This window comes from Nothobranchius furzeri, chromosome 5 (genome assembly GCF_043380555.1).
Source record: "Nothobranchius furzeri strain GRZ-AD chromosome 5, NfurGRZ-RIMD1, whole genome shotgun sequence".
In the NCBI taxonomy this organism is placed as follows: Eukaryota; Metazoa; Chordata; class Actinopteri; order Cyprinodontiformes; family Nothobranchiidae; genus Nothobranchius; species Nothobranchius furzeri.
In genome coordinates, this window is record NC_091745.1 from 74,459,333 (window position 1) to 74,477,390 (window position 18,058).

The 18,058-nt window shown below is 45.6% G+C and overlaps 1 protein-coding gene across 2 annotated transcripts; it reads left to right on the top strand.

Annotated features, from left to right (window-relative positions):
• Positions 1-181: 181 nt before the first annotated feature.
• mdc1 (mediator of DNA damage checkpoint 1) lies at positions 182-15,028 on the top strand. 2 transcript variants are annotated; one of them, XM_015950261.3, is made up of 12 exons: positions 182-286; positions 934-1,068; positions 1,200-1,769; positions 1,844-1,922; positions 2,005-2,987; positions 5,333-5,392; positions 8,246-11,025; positions 11,417-11,548; positions 12,866-13,048; positions 13,150-13,275; positions 14,477-14,587; positions 14,671-15,028. In XM_015950261.3, the coding sequence occupies exons 2-12, from the start codon at positions 936-938 to the stop codon at positions 14,875-14,877; spliced, it is 5,364 nt and encodes a 1,787-aa protein (XP_015805747.3). In that variant the 5' UTR covers positions 182-286; positions 934-935; the 3' UTR covers positions 14,878-15,028. The 2 variants fall into 2 exon arrangements, with proteins under 2 accessions (XP_015805747.3, XP_015805748.3); XM_015950262.3 differs by lacking the exon at positions 182-286 and having other exon boundaries at positions 812-1,068.
• The last annotated feature ends 3,030 nt before the right edge of the window (positions 15,029-18,058 follow it).

The following is an 18,058-nucleotide window of genomic DNA, read 5'->3' on the forward strand; positions in this document are numbered from 1 at the left end:
AACGGTTAAGAAAACAGCCAGGATTCACTTGTGTGAATTGGCGCTGAAACTAAGGACACAAAAATAAAGTTTTTGATTTTTTGATCCAATCAGACGCGGCTTTAGTGAGGAATTTACCGAGTATCCAATCAGAATAAGATTGAAAAATGATTGGCAGCTGCAATAGCCAATCGCTAAAAACGCGTTTTGTGGGCGGGGTCACGTCTTCTCTCGTGTATTTACATTTTTTGTTTATAGCCCCTTTCTACAGTCACTGCCCTCGAGCCAGGAAAGCCTGTATGCTCAGGTATGTATCAGAGTATGATGTGTTTATAAGAAGCTACTTTTATATTGTTAGATTAAAAAGAAACCGCATCTCAGATTAACAAATTTAACGGCTAAAGCCACAACTCGCAAAATCGCACGTACTTCCTCTATACTTTCAAGATAACGGTCAAGGGACTTTTTAGGTAGGTTTATTTTAAGTTTTATTGTAGTGGTAAATTATGTTTAAACAGCGACACAAGAATTCGCTGACAAAATAAAATGTTTTCTGGGATGAGTTATGGAAGTTATTGTGACATGAAGCTAACCGTCAACGTTTATAATTCGACCGGAAGTGTAATTGTCGTGATTTTGACAAAACTGAGGCACGTTTAATAAAAGTTGTATCAGCTTCATTAGTTTTTGTTTTAATAATTTATATAAGCTGCATATTTGCGAGTTCACACCAAAAAAAAAAACAAAAACAAAACAACAACCGTGAAGTGAATCATTTTTATTTATTAGTTCTAAGCTAGAATGAGTTAGCCACACAGGCTAACGTTAGCTGCTCCGAGCCCCACCGTTTCAGTCCTTCCAGTGCTAACACTGGAAAGTTGGCTTTTAGATGCTAGCTTTGAACTATACGTCTACTCTCATTGGTGCTAGCCCTCCTGTCTGATCCGTTGCTAGGTATGGATGCAACTCAGGCGATCAGTGACGCAATCTTAGAATCAGAGGAGGAAGAAAATGAAGAGAATGAAAATAGGAGAGGAAGTCCTTTGGCGAAACTGTGCATCCTAAAGAATCCACACGTCCCTGAGGCAGGTAAGTGGTCCAGCATCTTTATTAATACACCTATGATATTGAAGTTTATGAATTCAAAGATACTTTATTAATCCCAGAGGGATTAGTATAGTTGAATAAACATTGAGCATGATTTTTCTTGTGTCACCCAGAGTTGCCTCTATTTTTGGGAGATAACGTGTTGGGCCGTGACCCCAGCCTCTGCACACTACCCATGGCTGCATCATCCGTGTCCAAACAGCACGCCACCATCTGCATCTCTGTTTACCGCAGAAGAGGGGCCCGCTGTGACGTAGACATGGAGGCTTTGGTCTGGGACCTGGGGAGCATGAATGGGACGCGTAAGGGGCGGTTAAAGCTGACTCCTAATGTACGCTATGCCCTCAGTGAAGGTGACAGCTTGGTTTTGGCCGACATCCCATGTCAGTATGTTAGATGGGGTGGAGTCTCTTCTCAAGATGACATGAAGATCCCAGGGTGTGTTCTATCAGGAGTGAAGGGCACATTTCCTGATGCTCCAGGAGGAAAACAGGGTGACACTGACAGAGGCAGCAAGAGAGGTGTCAACAGTGGAGCGAAGGCGACGAAGACTCCTGTCAGAGGCAGTTTTCTGTCCTTTGAGCAAACTCCAACCCAGCCAAAGGGCTGCTTGGTCCCTGATTCTGACTCCGACTCAGACGGTGAAAGAGATGGTGGAGGAATCGGACACCAGAAGACACGAGGTATGAGTGTAAATATGATAAAGTGTCAATTAACTCTATATATTCTTTTTGAAATGTTGTATTTATATTTCCAGTGTCTGATTCTGACTCCCACATATCCAGTCCCAACTCATCTGCATTCCTAAGTCCCTCAAACAAAATTGTTCCCGAAAGGTAAACAAACATTTGATATATATTTTAATCAGTGAAATGAATCCCCATACTCCTGAAAATTGTCCTGTTTTCATTGTTTTAGTGAGGACGAAAGCCCCGTCACACTGTCCTTTTCCTCTCAGCCATCCAGACACGTCAGTTTCAACACAGAGAAGTCAGATGTTTGTGTGGAGAGAAACAGGTCACCTAACGATGAAACTGATGGCAAAGGAGGGACAGCTTCTAAAGACAGCGGACAAAATCAAAATGGGGAGAGCAACGTGACCTTCAGAGAAGACGAATCCCTCGTGTCCACGCCAGAAGTCTCCAGAGAAGCCATCCCTGATTTCAACATGGATAGTGACACTGATGTGGAGGCTGAGGAGGAGGGGGTGCCTGCCGAGCCTCTGAGCTTTAATACCAGTCAGCGAGCTGATCAGCGATCAGACGAACCTTCTGAAGCTCACTCAGATGAAACGACCAAACCCGCTCATGTTGCATCAGGTATCCAGCCTGAGGACATCATCATAGACAGTGACACTGATGATGATGATGATGATGTGTCAGATGCAGTTATCAAAGCCTCATCATTTCAGGATGCACACACAGCTGATGCAGCTTCTTCAGTGCAGCTAAAAGATTTCCACCTAGACAGCGACACGGATGTCGAGGAGGAAATCAAATCAAATTTGAACCCTGCTGCTGCAGCCGGTGACCCCTCAGTGGCTGCTGCCACTGCAGAATCCAGCAGCCCAGCAGCTGCAGGACCTGATCTGGATATTCTGTCTGACAGCGACACAGACATGGAGGAGGACTGTCTGTTAGTGAAGCCTCTTGTCACCGAAGACCCGTCAGAAGTTTCTGGTAAAGCGCCAGGAGCTCTTGAGTCAGATTCAGATGAGGACACGGATGTGGATGAACCCTGCGTGACACATGCCGGAGACAGTCCAGCTGAGCTCAGAGTGGACGGCGACGCCAGTGCGGAGGATCAGGAGGAGGATGCTGAAGAGGCGGGTGAAGACCACATCCCTCATCTCCCTCTGGTTCCAACTCTGCAGAACTACTCTACCCCTGTTCAGGTTTCAGGTAACTGATGGATCGTCACAGACCAAACCACCACATACACGATGGTAAAACAGCTAAAAGTTGCTTCGGCGTTTAAATATATTCTATTAGTAGATTTATTTATTCACTTAATAAATGTTTCATTGAAGTACGTTTTATTTTTATTGCACACGTATTTAAACTGCTTGTTTTTCTGCAAACTTCCTCAATTGTTAAATTTACCACAAAGTTATTAATTGTAATGAACAGCTAACAAATAATCTCAACTCAACTCTATTTGTAAGTCGCGCCTTACGGGCAAAAAGATGCCACCAAGGCGCTACACAGATCAAGTAAAAACATAAAACAGTAAATCCAGAAGATACAAACATTGTGTCACAAGATGCAGATAAAAATGCAGTGAGTGCACAAATCGCTATAAGTAAAACAATAAAAACTAGTTAGAAAGGTTAAAAGACATCATAAAAGTAGGTTTTTAGCCTTGCCTTAAAAACGCAACTGAGGTGGAGGCCCTTATGCTGACAGGAAGCTCGTTTCAAAGCTTAGGACCTGCCACAGCAAAGGCCCTATCACCACGTGTCTTTAGGCGCGATCTTGGGACCGAGAGGAGCACGAGGTTCTCCGAGCGGAGTGACCGTGTGGCGGTGTACGGTTGCAGCGGTGACACCAAGTAAGGAGGGGCCAGACATTTAACGTTTTAAAAACCAGCAAAAGTATTTAAAAACGAAACCTTACATCAGCGGGCAGCCAATGGCTTTCAACAAACCAGGCTCCCTCTCTCTTCTGGACCAATGTTTGGCTGAAGTGAGGGTTTGGCTTGCCAACAGTTTCCTTAAGCTGAATGATTCTACGCCTGAGGCACTCCTGATGACCGCTAACAAAACCACACACGTATCTTCTGATTTGGCCACTCTCCCATATGACCTCAAGCAGTGTGTTACCAACCTGGGGGTGAAACTGGATACACACTCTTCCATGGGCCCTCAGATTAACGCAGTGGTCAGATCATGTTTTTGTCAGCTGCGCAGACTAGTTCGCTTAAAACCGACCTTGAAACGAGCACACCTGGAATCCGTAACTCACGCTTTTATCATCTCCCGACTGGATTACGCAAATTCCATTTTAATTGGTTTACCTGCCTCTGCTCTTAACAGGCTTCAGGTCGTACAGAACGCGGCAGCCAGGTTTTTAACAAACACCCCTAGAAGAGACCGTATCACACCTGTACTGGCGCAGCTCCACTGGCTACCCGTAAACTTCAGAGTCAAGTTTAAAATCCTGACTTTTGTTTTTAAGGCCCTGAACGGTCTGGCTCCGGATTACCGGTCTGATCTTGTGACTCGTTATGTGCCAAACCGGGCGTTGAGATCTGCCGATTGCCTGCTGCTTCGCGTTCCAACAATGAAATGCAAAACGCGGGGGGCAGCGTGCTTTTGTCTACGCTGCTCCGACACTCTGGAATGCTCTTCCTCGTTCAGTGAGGCTGGCACCATCCCTCCTCCGGTTCAAGTCGCTACTGAAGGCTCACTTTTACGACCAGGCATTTTTAAATCCCTGACTTATATTATTTTACTATGTGTCTTTTAACCGTGATCATCTGCCTTGTTGTGTATTTTAATGTTGACCGTGTTTTGTTTTATATTGTGTTTTTACTTTTTGTTCTGTACAGCCCTTTGGTCGGCTGCCATGATGTTTTTAAATGTGCTTTATAAATAAAGTTGGTATGGTAATGAAGCGCAGCCAGGACAGGAATAATGTGGTCATACTTGCGCCTGCCCTCTAAAAATCTGGCAGCAGCACTCTGCACCATTTGCAACCTGGCCCTTGAGCCCTTGCTCACACCGAATCAAACAGAGTTACAGTAGTCCGATCGCACCGTGATAAAAGCATGGACTACCGTCTCAAGATCATGTCGTGACAAGAAAGGTTTAAGGAGGAGGAGATCACTCCATTGATGTGTGTATCAAAGCTAAGGGCGCTATCCAGTTTAACACCAAGATTAGTCACTGATGCAGTCAGCTGGCCATTAAATGACCCACAGTCCGTTAGGGAAGAGTCACAATGTCTGCTTGGAGAAAACAGTATAGCCTCTGGTTTGTGATCATTTAGGCGCAGAAAGTTTTAACTCATCCAGGTCTTGATCTCCCTCAAACAGTTCATAAAAATAGAAATATTTGCAGACTTAAGCTTAAAACAAGCAAAACACGAGAGGAAAGTAGCTCTGATCGTTTCTCGGTTCATCTAAGCGCCTGAATTTCACGTTTGGTGGATTTCTCTTTGTTATGCAGGCTTTTCTGTATGAACTGTTGGAACGTAAACAATGTTTAAATTGCCCTTTAATTTGTATTTCAATGCATTTCTTTCAGGGGAGGTCGAGGACCTGGAGACTCAGGCCTTCACAAGCACGCCGTCGGGTCTGTTTAGATGTAAGTAAAACGTTTTAATACAGTCTGTTGCCACGAACACAAAGATGCAAATTTCCAGAACTGCGCTGCTCTGGGTGGCTGCATGTTGGAGTAGCTCTGTTGACTATATGTAAGTTTTGCCTTTTCTTGGACATTTTTTCTTCTAGTTTCTCAAGAAAAACGGTATTTTTTTTATATTTTACTTTTCTGTTTCTGGTGCTGTGAAGCTTGGAGGATTTTTGCTGCTATTTTTTAGCTTTTTGAGCATTTGTTATGATGCGTAACCGTGGCAACAAGCTGATTAACATTGGAAAGGCTGAAATAATACCTCAATTGTGCAGGGGTTCTGCTGTCCCCCAGGCCTCGTTTTGGTTTAAACCCCTTCGTTTTGATGAGTTGACTTTAATAGTTTTAACTCTGAGTGATCCACATGGATCTTCGTTTGTTAAGGTTAACTTGGTTTAGGGCTGCTCGATTATGGCAAAAATAATAATCACGATTATGGTGACTGAAATTGAGATCACCATTATTTAAGACAATTTTTCAATTTATGTTGATTTTATTTGTTTTTATTCAGTCATAAAATTGCTCAGGGCACAATCAGGACAAAAATAAGAAACAAGATGATCACTAAAAGAACTCCTGATTCCCAGGATAAAAAGACCAATATACTTATAGCTCATAGTCTATGACCCAAGGGCTATAGACCTTGGTTTAACTCATTTAAGTCTAACCAGTACTGACCCAAATACCAATATCTTGCAAATACTGACAGCAAGAATTATACACCGGCATTTATAACAAATACATGCAAATAAATTGATGTTCACAAAATGTTGCATAACATTTATTTAGTCGTGTCAAGGTGCTGTAGGAGAGTGCACTAGCACCGTGTCCTCAGATAGATTAGTCATTATTTATCAGTGTGAGGAACTTATTTCTACCTTATTTATAAACTATTTATTTACAGGTCCATCAGTTAAAGTAATAATTGTCCCAACCACAGCTGCACCCCCCACCCCCCGGTCTCACAGCAATCGGGGCAAGCTGCACGTGTGTTTAGCATGCTGCACGCGCACATTTAGTCGTTTTTATCGGCTCAGGAGTCCGCAGGTGCGGTGTGTGTGTCACTCACTCTGGTTACTCCAACAAGGAGCCGGCTCCGAGAGCTGTCTTTAGCGACTGACACATCACTACATCATTCCCTTTCCTAATGTTGTGAAGAACGGTCCGGAGCGCAGGCGGAGTGTTTAGCTAACCTGCAGGAAACGTCAACGGCAGTTATCCAGAAAGTAGCTAAGGGTTACCAGAGATGTTTCTGAGGTGTTCGCTAGGTACTTTTAAGTTAAAAAGTCAAGAAGGGGGTCTGAAAAGCTGCTAGAAATAGCGTCAAAGTCACTAAGTTGGCAACACTGTGGAGGGGCACTTCATTTGCAACTCAGGGCAGCGCAAGCGGGAGGAGCAAATAATCGGCTTGTTTTGTTTTTTATAATCGTTAAAAACTCAGATCGTAATCGTGATTAAAATTCGATTAATTGAGCAGCCCTAACTTGGTTTGATGCAGTTTTATTGACTTTGGTTTTAAACACCTTCTGCTTTTAACATAAGTTTTAACCAGGTGTTTTTATAGTTGGTTATGGGTGTAATGTTGACCTTTTGAGAGTTTTGGTTTGTTTTGCATTATCTTTATAATGCTCGCCATCTGTTTGCTCGTTTTTAGAACCTTTTACAACAGTTGCAACCATTTTAAATCTACATTCGCATTTCTTATGTTACCCCCTCCTTCACATTTTAACATCTCCTGTCGGGGACGTAACACATGTATTAAAACTAGATCTTTGTTTTTTGATGTTTTAAAAAGTTGGAAAAGAGACAATAAAAGGTTAAAATCATTCATTGTGACATATCTGACCTGCATGAAGTCCAACTTTGTTATCATCTGAACTTTGCATCGTCGTCTTCCTCCGCTTATCCGGGTCCGGGTCGCGGGGGCAGCATCCCAAATAGGGAGCTCCAGACCGTCCTCTCCCCGGCCACCTCCACCAGCTCCTCCGGCAGGACCCCAAGGCGTTCCCGGACCAGATTGGAGATTTAACCTCTCCAACGTGTCCTGGGTCGACCCGGGGGCCTTCTGCCGGCAGGACATGCCCGAAACACCTCCCCAGGGAGGCGCCCAGGAGCAAGAGCTGAAGGTCAGAGCTGGATGAATCTAGGAGGACCACATCATCCACAAAAAGCAGAGACGAGATTCTCCTGCCACCAAACTCCACACACTCCACACCACGGCTGCACCTAGAAATTCTGTCCATAAAGGTAATGAACAGAACCGGTGACAAAGGGCAGCCCTGGCGGAGTCCAACCCTCACTGGGAACAGGTCCGACTTACTACCGGCTATACGGACCAAACTCACGCTCCTCTGGTAAAGGGACTGAATGTCCCTTAACAGAAAGCCACCCACCCCATACTCCTGGAGCGTCCCCCACAGGGTGCCCCTGTGGACGCGGTCATAAGCCTTCTCCAAATCCACAACCACATGTGGATTGGTTGGGCAAACTCCCATGCCCCATCCATCACCCTTGCAAGGGTATAGAGCTGGTCCACAGTTCCACGGCCAGGACGAAAACCACATTGCTCCTCCTCAGTCTGAGATTCAACTATCGATCGGACCCTCCTCTCCAGTACTCTCTGAACTTTGCATCAATAAAAAACCAAAGATGGATTTAAACCATTTTAGTTGCTGAAATCAAGTAAAAATGAGAAAATTTCATTTCAAAACAAGTGTCTTCTCTTTCCTTGTGTTTGCAAAGTTCAAAATAAGTGATGCAACTCTAAATGTGATTCATAATCTTTTCTTTCTGTCTCCGTCCCATCAGGTCCTGCTTTAAATCCTGCTGTGCCGTTGTCCTCAGACAGCCCAGAGGATGAAGACTACGCTGAAGCTGAAACACAACCCTTTGTTCTTCAGACCAGAGATCGGCAAACAGCCGCAGACCCGAAGCCGTCCTCTGCACCGGAGCCCAAAGCAGACGACCCAAGAGGCTCATTTCAGCTGGGTTTGTCCGACAGCCGCCATCGAGCTTTGGCCACGGAGAACACCCAAGCTTACGTCTCAGCAGACGGAAGAGTAAACCTGGAGGAGACCCAGGCATATGAGGCCACCTCAAACCTCGACGCTACGCAGGCCTATGAAGAGGAAGAGGAGCCTGTCAGAGACTCTGAAGAGTCTGAAACTAAAGTTTGTGTAAATTTGGCGCTTGAAGCAACTCAAGCTTATGTCTCGGACTCTTGTGATGATTCAGATGAAGATAAGAGACAGGATGCAGCACCGACCGAGACTACAGAGCTCACAGATCATTCCTCTGCTCTTGCGACTGCTGAAACTCAACCAGTGCCTTCTTTTGAAGAAGAGAGCTTAGAAATTAGGAATCCAGTTTGTTCTGTGCAGAGCGTAGAAACCAAAGAGAGGGATCCGGCTCAGCCTCGAGAGAAGCACCTCTTTGAAGCAGAAACCCAGCCCATGTGTATGACGGACACGGAGGAAGGCGATGACGAAGACTCGACAGCACCACTGCAGCTTCAAGAGGATCCCACAGAGCCTCAAACGTGCTCGCCGTCGGCTCTAGCTGAAACCCAGCCCATGCATGTCGATGAAGGTGAAAATGACGACGATTCAGTGCCACTTAAAGCAAAACGGCTTTCTGTCGAAGAAGAGGAGTCACAAAGGCTGGGAGGTTCTGATGCTTATGTCGCTGAGACCCAACCCGTTTTTGTGAGCGAGGATGACGATGAAGGTGACTGGGGTCCACGCAGAAGAGAAGCCAAGCCGCCGCAGCTCGAAGAGGAGCAGACTCGGCCTCAGATCAGCTCTGATGTTTCGTCTCGGCCAGAAGATCCCGGAGAGGAAAACGACAGCGAGATCCTAGTTGTTCCACGGAAAAGGAAAGCCAAGCAGCTTCATATTGAAGATGAGAGCCAGCAGCTACTGAGTTCTGCTGAAACACAGCCCACGCGTGGAGAAGATGTAGAAGCAGGTCCACAAGGAGGAGAGGCGATGCCACTGCAGCGGGACGAAGGGCAGATAAATCCGAGCACCGAGGTCGCTGGCGTCGACAAACATGATCACAAGGACGCAGTTACAGCAAAGCAGCACGATCTTAAAGAAACAACCGTCTCTGCCGAAGCCGATCCACCCAGTGTTTCAAACTCCAGGCAGACGAGAGCGAGATTAAGAGGAAAAGAAGATGCAGATGGTTCTGCATCTACAAAGAGACGGACCAGACAGGAAAGTAAAACGCTGCCTAGTACCAGAGGAAGTAGAGGAAAAGCCGTGACTCAGAGCGAGGAAGACGTGAAGCAATGCAAGCAGGCGAGAGGGAGAAAAAACACAAGACGGCAGGAAGATGAAGAGGATGACAACAAGATTATTGCAGCTAAAGAAGCAATAAAGGGGCAAAAAGAAGGAAACCTGGAACAAGACGAAAAGGAGAGCGAAAGGATGCACGCCAGTGTCACAAAAGAAAAACAGGAGTGGGTGGAGCAGGAGCGAAGAAACCAAGGAGAGCTGAAAAATAAAGAAAAGGCATCTGCAGAGCGACTACAGGGGGGAGAGTTGGAGGAAAGCGAGGGGAAACGAGATGAAGAAGAGAAGCTGAATGTTTCTGCAAGACCTCGAAGGTCAGCGAGGAAAACTGCTCCGTGTGCAGCTGGACCAGAGCAGCCCTCAACCATTTCTACCCGGGAAGATTTCGCCGCGAGGAGAACCAGGTCTCACTCAAACTCTTCCAACTCGGTCAGTTCGGAAAGGTCTGCTTCAAGCGTCAGCGCACAGGAGAGTAGAGGACGAGGGAGAGGAGAGAAGAGGAGCAGCGAGGCGCTCCAGACACCCGTTACTAGAAGCAGCCGAAGAAGAACGACGGCCACCGTAGCTCCGATAGAGAAGGGCCGCGAAGCCGTCCGCTCAGAGATCTCCACCTGCAGTGAGAGCCCTCAGAACAGAGCGAGGGGCTGCAGGCAGCGGGGAAAAGGGAGGAAAACAGTTTCGGACCTCCAGAATTCCACAGAGAGGGTTGGGAAGACCGGGAGGGCTGAGGAATTGTCTTCTGAGGTTCTGCCTATGGGTGATGAAGATAAAGGAGATGCTCAACAGCCTGCCACCAGTAGGGGGCAGCAGCGAGTCGGTACAAATGCTAAGCACCAGTCGCATCAAGAGGAGGAATCAGTGGAGGAGAAATCTCCTCTGCCCAAGAGGAGGACCGGGGGCAGAGGTCATGTGGAGGAACCCGTAGCTCTGTCTGTCAGCGAGGAGGGTCGAAATAAGAGGAAAGGGAGGAAGAGTGAGTTGGAGGTGAACATAAAAGCAGATGGTGCCAGCGTTTTTAAAGGAAAAGCCCTGAAGGCAACAGAAAGAGAAGAAGGGAAGGATGAGCGAATCGAAGAGAGTTCCTCCACGGTCCAGGTGAGGAGAACAAGTAGAGCTTCCAGCGCTCAAGTGAAGAAGAATGCAAAGGAGCCTCCCCCTGGAGAGCCGGTGGAAGATGGTGAAACCATGGAGGTGCAGGCCGCTGAGAGGAGGACCAGGGTTCGGACAGCGAATAAAGAGGAGGTGAAGGAAGGTGGAACGTCTGCATCATCCATGAAGCAGGAAGCACCAGCAGTGAGTTTCACTCAGAAAGCAGATCTGTGATGTCAGGATTTGTTTGTTTTGATTCAAACTGAAAGCAGAAGATGTCGGATTCATGGAACTGAATGAAAGTTGAGTCGTACACGAGTGTTTCTGACTAGGAAGGCTGTTACGCCAGATCGAAGCTTGGCTCTGAGTCAGCCTCTCCAGCTATTAAGATGCACTCCCACCCACATCTGTCAACACCATTTCCACCAACACACTAATGAATTAAGAGGCTTAGTGGTCACCCGCCCATTACATCTTTTCTGCTTTATTGCCTGTGTTTAATGCTTCTCGTATCTTCATAACGTTATGATTTAGTGTTCCACGTGTTGTTCTGGCCCCGTTCTCTTTTCGCTCACCCCTTCTTCTCCCTCCTCAGACTCCAGACAGCCGAGTTTCCCGGAAGCGACGGGCCTCGTCTGACTCCTCCCCTTTGGCAAAGACTCCTCGCTCTTCTTCTGGTTCCCCGGCAGCGATTGGTCGACTACGAGCCGGGAGCCAATCCTACAAGGTCCAGCTATGCACTGATTTAGTCCAAAAATATGACACGAAATGTGAATTTTAAAGGGACTATATGGAAGTTTGACAGCCAAAACATGTATAGAAATAATAAATTTCTTCTTCATACATTCTCCTGCAATGCCCTGGTCCTGTAGAATGAGCCCTGGCATTTTTACTGTGATTGCCTGTTTTTCTGTAAAATCACAGAAAAAGAGAGATGCTCGGGCCGAGCAGGCTGCTTCTTGCGCGTTCACGCTCAGGCATAGCCCGTAGCATTTGCTATCAGTAGCTTTAGCAGCAGAGAGAGCGGCAGTGCCAACTCAGCGACTTTGTCGCTGTTCCTAACGCCTAGTGACAAACCTAGCTACATTTCTGAGGACCCTTAGCTACTTTCTGTAGAACTTTCTTCTAGATATTTCCTGCAAATTAGCAACAAAATAGCCATTTTTGCTTCGAACCGTTCTTTGAACGTTGTTTCAGCTGTCATCAAGGATATAAATGTTACAGATACAAGTGATGTCACTGGCGCTTTAGCTCACCTAGTAAGACGTCTGACTCCCATGCAGAAGACCCGGGTTTGATTCTGGATGTGAACTTAGTTCATTTAGAGCTTATTTTTTACATTAATGGTATATTTTTTCATTGTAAGATGCCCAAATTTTTATTTGAGACTCGCCGAACGGCATTGAATTCACAGATAAAAAAGATGTGGGTTCAACTTTCATTTTGGAACAATTTTTCAAGCAAGGGAAGGGAATGATCTGAGCATGCAGGAGGACTGACGCATCATAAACCTTTGTTGGCTGTGCTGAAGAGAAAGGTACAGAACCAAATTATTTAATTAATTAGCTGCGTGTTCTCCTGTCCTCTGTCCTCCGGGCCACACACACACACACACACACACACACACACACACACACACACACACACACACACACACACACACACACACACACACACACACACACACACACACACACACACACACACACGGGACTGTCTCAGCTGTTATTTTCGTTAAGGAGTGTGCACGTACAGCATGCGCACCTCTTGCATGAGCCTACTATTGAAGTTGCCGTTACGCTTTTGGCCTGAGGGGGTAATCGCGAGCATAAAAATTCAAAACTCCGTAAAGTCCCTTTAAGCATTTAATACCGAAATGATGGATGCAAGATTTTTGACTTGAATGCATTTTTGAGTAAATGCTGTTCTTGCACTCACTGACCTTTGCTGACATTTAAAGTCAGTTTGATCAGAATGGTCTGTCTGACGTAGAGATTTACCGAATGCCACAAAAGCATCGTTATTTGTTCTGCCATCCTCTCAGGTGCTGTTCACCGGGGTGGTGGATGAAGGCGGGGAGCGGGAGTTGGCTCGACTGGGAGGCGGCATGGCTAAAGGCGTGGCAGACATGAACTGCCTGGTGACGGATAAAGTGCGAAGAACAGTCAAATTCCTGTGCGCCGTGGCCAAAGGCGTCCCTGTCGTCACCACAGACTGGCTGGAAAAGGTTTGTTCTCCAAGCAGCTGACAAACAAACACAGAAATGCACTTTTTAAACGTGATGCACACGTCTAGACGTGGCTGAACGGACTCTCCTCTGTGTTGCAGAGCGGCAAAGCTGGAAGCTTCCTTCCTACTGACGTTTTTGTGGTGAAAGATCCCGAGCAGGAGAAGAAGTTCAGCTTCTGCCTGCAGGAGTCTCTGAGGACTGCCAGGAGTCGGCGTCTCCTGCAGGTATCTGCTCACCCCCAGTCAGTGTTGCCAGATCCAAAATCCCACAATATCGTACAGAGAGGCTTAAATTATCGTTTTTCAGTACAAATTATCGTACATTATAAATTTGATAATAACGTTCTATAAACGACTTCTCACTCCAATATAATCTAACAAAGAAGGTGTTTTATATTGCCCTGTTTAAATAAACATCTTTAAAACCAGTAATATAATGCTTGTAAACGTGCAGAGTGTGTCGGCACCACTCCGACCTCCACGCATTCACACAGTATGCACATTTGCGCAGTCCTATTTATTTCATTTCTACATAGGTTAAAAGCACGCAACAAAACCTCACAGCAGTGGAAAAACTGACCCAATAAATGACACAGCAGCCTACTCACCTAGTTGCTGATCTCGATCTCCTCATCTGATTCACTGTCTGTCGCAGCAGAATGCCGTTAATCACCTGTACTAAGTGGTCTGTGCTTCTCATTGCAATGTTGTGCTCGGCTAAAAAGCCACATAGCTTGATTTCAGCGTTTTTCACATCATTTTCAAACTTCTCTTTTTCATTAGTTTGTAGGAGACATTTATAAACCTGTAAGCACTGAGGTGAAATCTGACTTCAGAACAGTTTAAAATTATGTAACTGACTTGGGAAAGCCACAGCAAAAGACGGTGTTACTAGATGCAATGTGAAATTATCGTCCATTTGAGGATTTTTGAAACTATTGATCGTACATCGTACAGAGCCCAAAATTATGGTACAAATACGATAATTATCGTACATCTGGCAACACTGCCCCCAGTTGTTGCTGACGGAGTGTTGGTGCTTCGTGCAGCACGGCACTTCCTTTTGCTGAAGGCGCTGAGTCATGCTGGATCGTTACCAGTTCGGACCCAGTGTCGCTGTCCTGCCACTCTTCCTTGTTGTTGCTGTTGTAGCTTGTGGGAATTCATTTCACATGTACTGTTTATGTACCGATCACGTCGTACGTATTACATTTCCGTGTCTGGGCAGTTTCGTCGGAGGATAACTTGATCCACGTGTGATGCTGACGTCTGGCTAAAATTAGGGAGCACATCTGACCAAACTCCATCCCTGAGAGCATTTTATTGATTTTTTTTTCCCCTTCTCATGTAGGGCCTAAATAAAAGTAGCAACTAATCATTTCTGTATTTGCTAACAAGTATGTGCAATGCCTCATCTTTCATTTAGGGGTATGAGATCCACGTGACAAAGTCGGTAAAGCCAGAGCCAGTTCACATGAAAGACATCCTTTCCTGCAGCGGAGCTACCTTTCTGTCAAAGATGCCCTCGTCTCACAAGGTGCCGGTCCGGCTCTGAGCTTCTCTCTCGTCTTATTCCGTCGCTCCAGCTCACGTCTCTTCTGTCCCGTGTGTCTCTCTCAGCCGCAGACCGTGGTGATTTCCTGCGAGGAGGACTGGCGACTGTGTGGCCCCGCCGTGTCTGCGTCGCTCCCTGTCGTCAGCACCGAGTTCATCCTCACAGGGATCCTGCAGCAGAAACTCGATTTTCACACTCACGCACTTTCGCCCAGTTCTGCAGCTAACTCGCAGCCTGCAGGGGACAGAGGAAGAACCAGGAGGAAGACTTAGGCCCAACATGTCCGTGTAGATTACAATTACAGACCAATGGAAGCACTAGAGTTAGCTGTTTGTGGCTTTAAGAATGTATTAGCAACACACCTTCAAGCATTTCTTTTAGCAGCCAAGTGTTTAAAAGTATTTATAGTCCGACAGCGAACAGATTCTTACCACATTCCTGTCTTTTACCTTTTATAACTAAGCCCAACGTGGAGTTTCTGGTTCTCAGGCAGGTTTAATTTACACTTTCTCCGTGCCTTGTCTCAGTTCTCCACTTTGACAGTTAGCAATCATGATGTTTAGCCGAGATCAATCATGTCCGTGTGGTAGGAGCAGTTGCACGGAGGAGGTCTGTATTGAAATCAATCAGCTGCAGCGATCAGTAGATTCCACAAGCCTGTTTCCTGTCCTGATGAAAAGTGCAAAGTGCCTTTTATACCGAGATGGTCATGAACTCGCTGGTGTGTCAGTTGCTCCTTTCTCCATTAGGCAGCTCCACTCCATTAAGGCTGTGTTCCAACTCTCTGCCTGGAGGGAGAGTTCCACACCATATCTGACTGCTGATGCTGCTTCAACATCAAGATTTCATCCCATCGGTCCATTACGAGGGTTGATTTGCGGCGTGTTGTGTGAAAGTCGACCTGCTGACAGGCGTGGTGTAAGGGTTTTGTTGTGAAAGCATCTTCTGCATCATTACTCTGGAAAACATTAGTTTGTACTTTTGGGACTGTTCCCAGACTTGAGTCAACACGACTAATAAAATTATGAAAATGTTTTCTGTTGACTGCGTCTGTCTTCGGTTGCACCACATATTTGGATGCTTTGATGTTTGACTGCATATTGACTTCTAATATTCGTAATCCAGTTTGTTGGACCTGCTCACTTGGACAGCCAGTGTCCCGATCCCACAGCGTGACCAGCCTTAGGTGATGGTCCTGGTGGAGCTAGACTTTCCTGAAGCCCTTGTCACAAATGCAGTAGACATTTTTATTTATTTTACTAAAGTTGGGGTGTTTTTCAATGTCAAGGAACCTTGCCTTGATGTCTTGGCCCCGCCCCGGTTGCCTAGGAGATACGTAATCAGGAGCCGCCAAGACATGTTCCAATCGGTTCCAATGTGCCTGTTCTACCGAGGCGTGTGTTCTCCGTTTGTTAGCCGTTTAGCTAGCTGAGCAAGGACACGCGGGAAGCGCCTTTTGGAATTCTAGGGTGACCCAAGGAAGGTCCCGCCTTTCTCGCCTCTGATTGGCTAGATGGGCTCTACTACGATTGACTATTTTATTTAGCAGCAAACCGTCTGCAGACTGTCCTCTAGCCACCAACAGAACAGCTGTTTTGGGGATTTTTTTAATATATTTTTTTAGAAAATAAGAACTTACCGCAATTCTGTCCTGTTTTGCAAAAGTTTTTTGTTTCATTTATTAAAAACTGAAAAACGTAAGAAGTGAACTTATAAATCTTGTTGCATTTATCACACTGTGGGAACTTATGTTTATGGCTCTAAATCATTGAGGTTATCTTATTACAGCAGAGTACATAGGATAAACGTGTGTGCCTTACCTGGGTATGAAATATAACAAAACTGCCCTATTTTACCCAGCTGTGTGCAGCAGGTCTGTTTCTCTTCTAGAATAACGAAAACTGCTGAAAAATAGGTCAAAATCATAATCAGCTTTGAATTAGTTTCAATTAAAGATACAGATTTATACACATGAAAGATGTGTCCTCACTTTCATCCTGCTTGCTTAACAGCCTCAGCCTATGAAAGTATTTCCAAATTGTTATCAAAAGGCATGATCATGAAAATACACCACACCGATTACATCACAGATTTTATTGAACAAGTACAGAACGTGTGTGTGTGTGTGTGTGTGTGTGTGTGTGTGTGTGTGTGTGTGTGTGTGTGTGTGTGTGTGTGTGTGTGTGTGTGTGTGTGTGTGTGTGTGTGTGTGTGTGTGTGTGTGTGTGTGTGTGTGTGTGTAAGTATATTGAACTGGCAGCTATGTCATCAGCAAACAACAGATTAGATGAACATTTGAGGGCATACCTATTATTTTTAACGTGGCTTTTGAAAAGCTAATGTTAGCTTTCTCACAAAGACATATTTACCTCTGCTCAGATATCCACATCAGTTGCTTTGCTTGCTTAGCTCTCAAGCAAGCGAAGGCCGCTGTTGTCTGGCGCCCCCCGAGAAATTTCAGCCAATCAGTAGAGCCCATCTAGCCAATCAGAAGCGAGAAAGGCGGGATCCTTCCAACATCAAGAGCTTTTGAGGGTCACCGTTTATCATTTGCTTATATTTTACATTTATTTTAGAAATTCAAACATTTTCTCCAAAAAGTGTTGATTTTTAGACTACAGGACTACAGGGAGTGCAGAATTATTAGGCAAATGAGTATTTTGTCCACACCATCCTCTTCATGCATGTTGTCTTACTCCAAGCTGTATAGGCTCGAAAGCCTACTACCAATTAAGAATATTAGGTGATGTGCATCTCTGTAATGAGAAGGGGTGTGGTCTAATGACATCAACACCCTATATCAGGTGTGCATAATTATTAGGCAACTTCCTTTCCTTTGGCAAAATGGGTCAAAAGAAGGACTTGACCGGCTCAGAAAAGTCAAAAATAGTGAGATATCTTGCAGAGGGATGCATCAGTCTTAAAATTGCAAAGCTTCTGAAGCGTGATCATCGAACAATCAAGTGTTTCATTCAAAATAGTAAACAGGGTCGCAAGAAGTGTGTGGACAAACCAAGGCGCAAAATAACTGCCCATGAACTGAGAAAATTCAAGCGTGCAGCTGCCAAGATGCCACTTGCCACCAGTTTGGCCATATTTCAGAGCTGCAACATCACTGGAGTGCCCAAAAGCACAAGGTGTGCAATACTCAGAGACATGGCCAAGGTAAGAAAGGCTGAAAGACGACCACCACTGAACAAGTCACACAAGCTGAAACGTCAAGACTGGGCCAAGAAATATCTCAAGACTGATTTTTCTAAGGTTTTATGGACTGATGAAATGAGAGTGAGTCTTGATGGGCCAGATGGATGGGCCCGTGGCTGGACTGGTAAAGGGCAGAGAGCTCCAGTCTGACTCAGATGCCAGCAAGGTGGAGGTGGAGTACTGGTTTGGGCTGGTATCATCAAAGATGAGCTTGTGGGGGCTTTTTGGGTTGAGGATGGAGTCAAGCAG

Coding starts and splice junctions, on each gene's coding strand:
- mdc1 (XM_015950261.3), top strand. CDS start 936: ATGGATGCAACTCAGGCGATCAGTGACGCAATCTTAGAATCAGAGGAG. Junction 11,549..12,865: donor CCGGGAGCCAATCCTACAAG/GTCCAGCTATGC, acceptor CCATCCTCTCAG/GTGCTGTTCACCGGGGTGGT. Junction 13,049..13,149: donor CCACAGACTGGCTGGAAAAG/GTTTGTTCTCCA, acceptor TCTGTGTTGCAG/AGCGGCAAAGCTGGAAGCTT.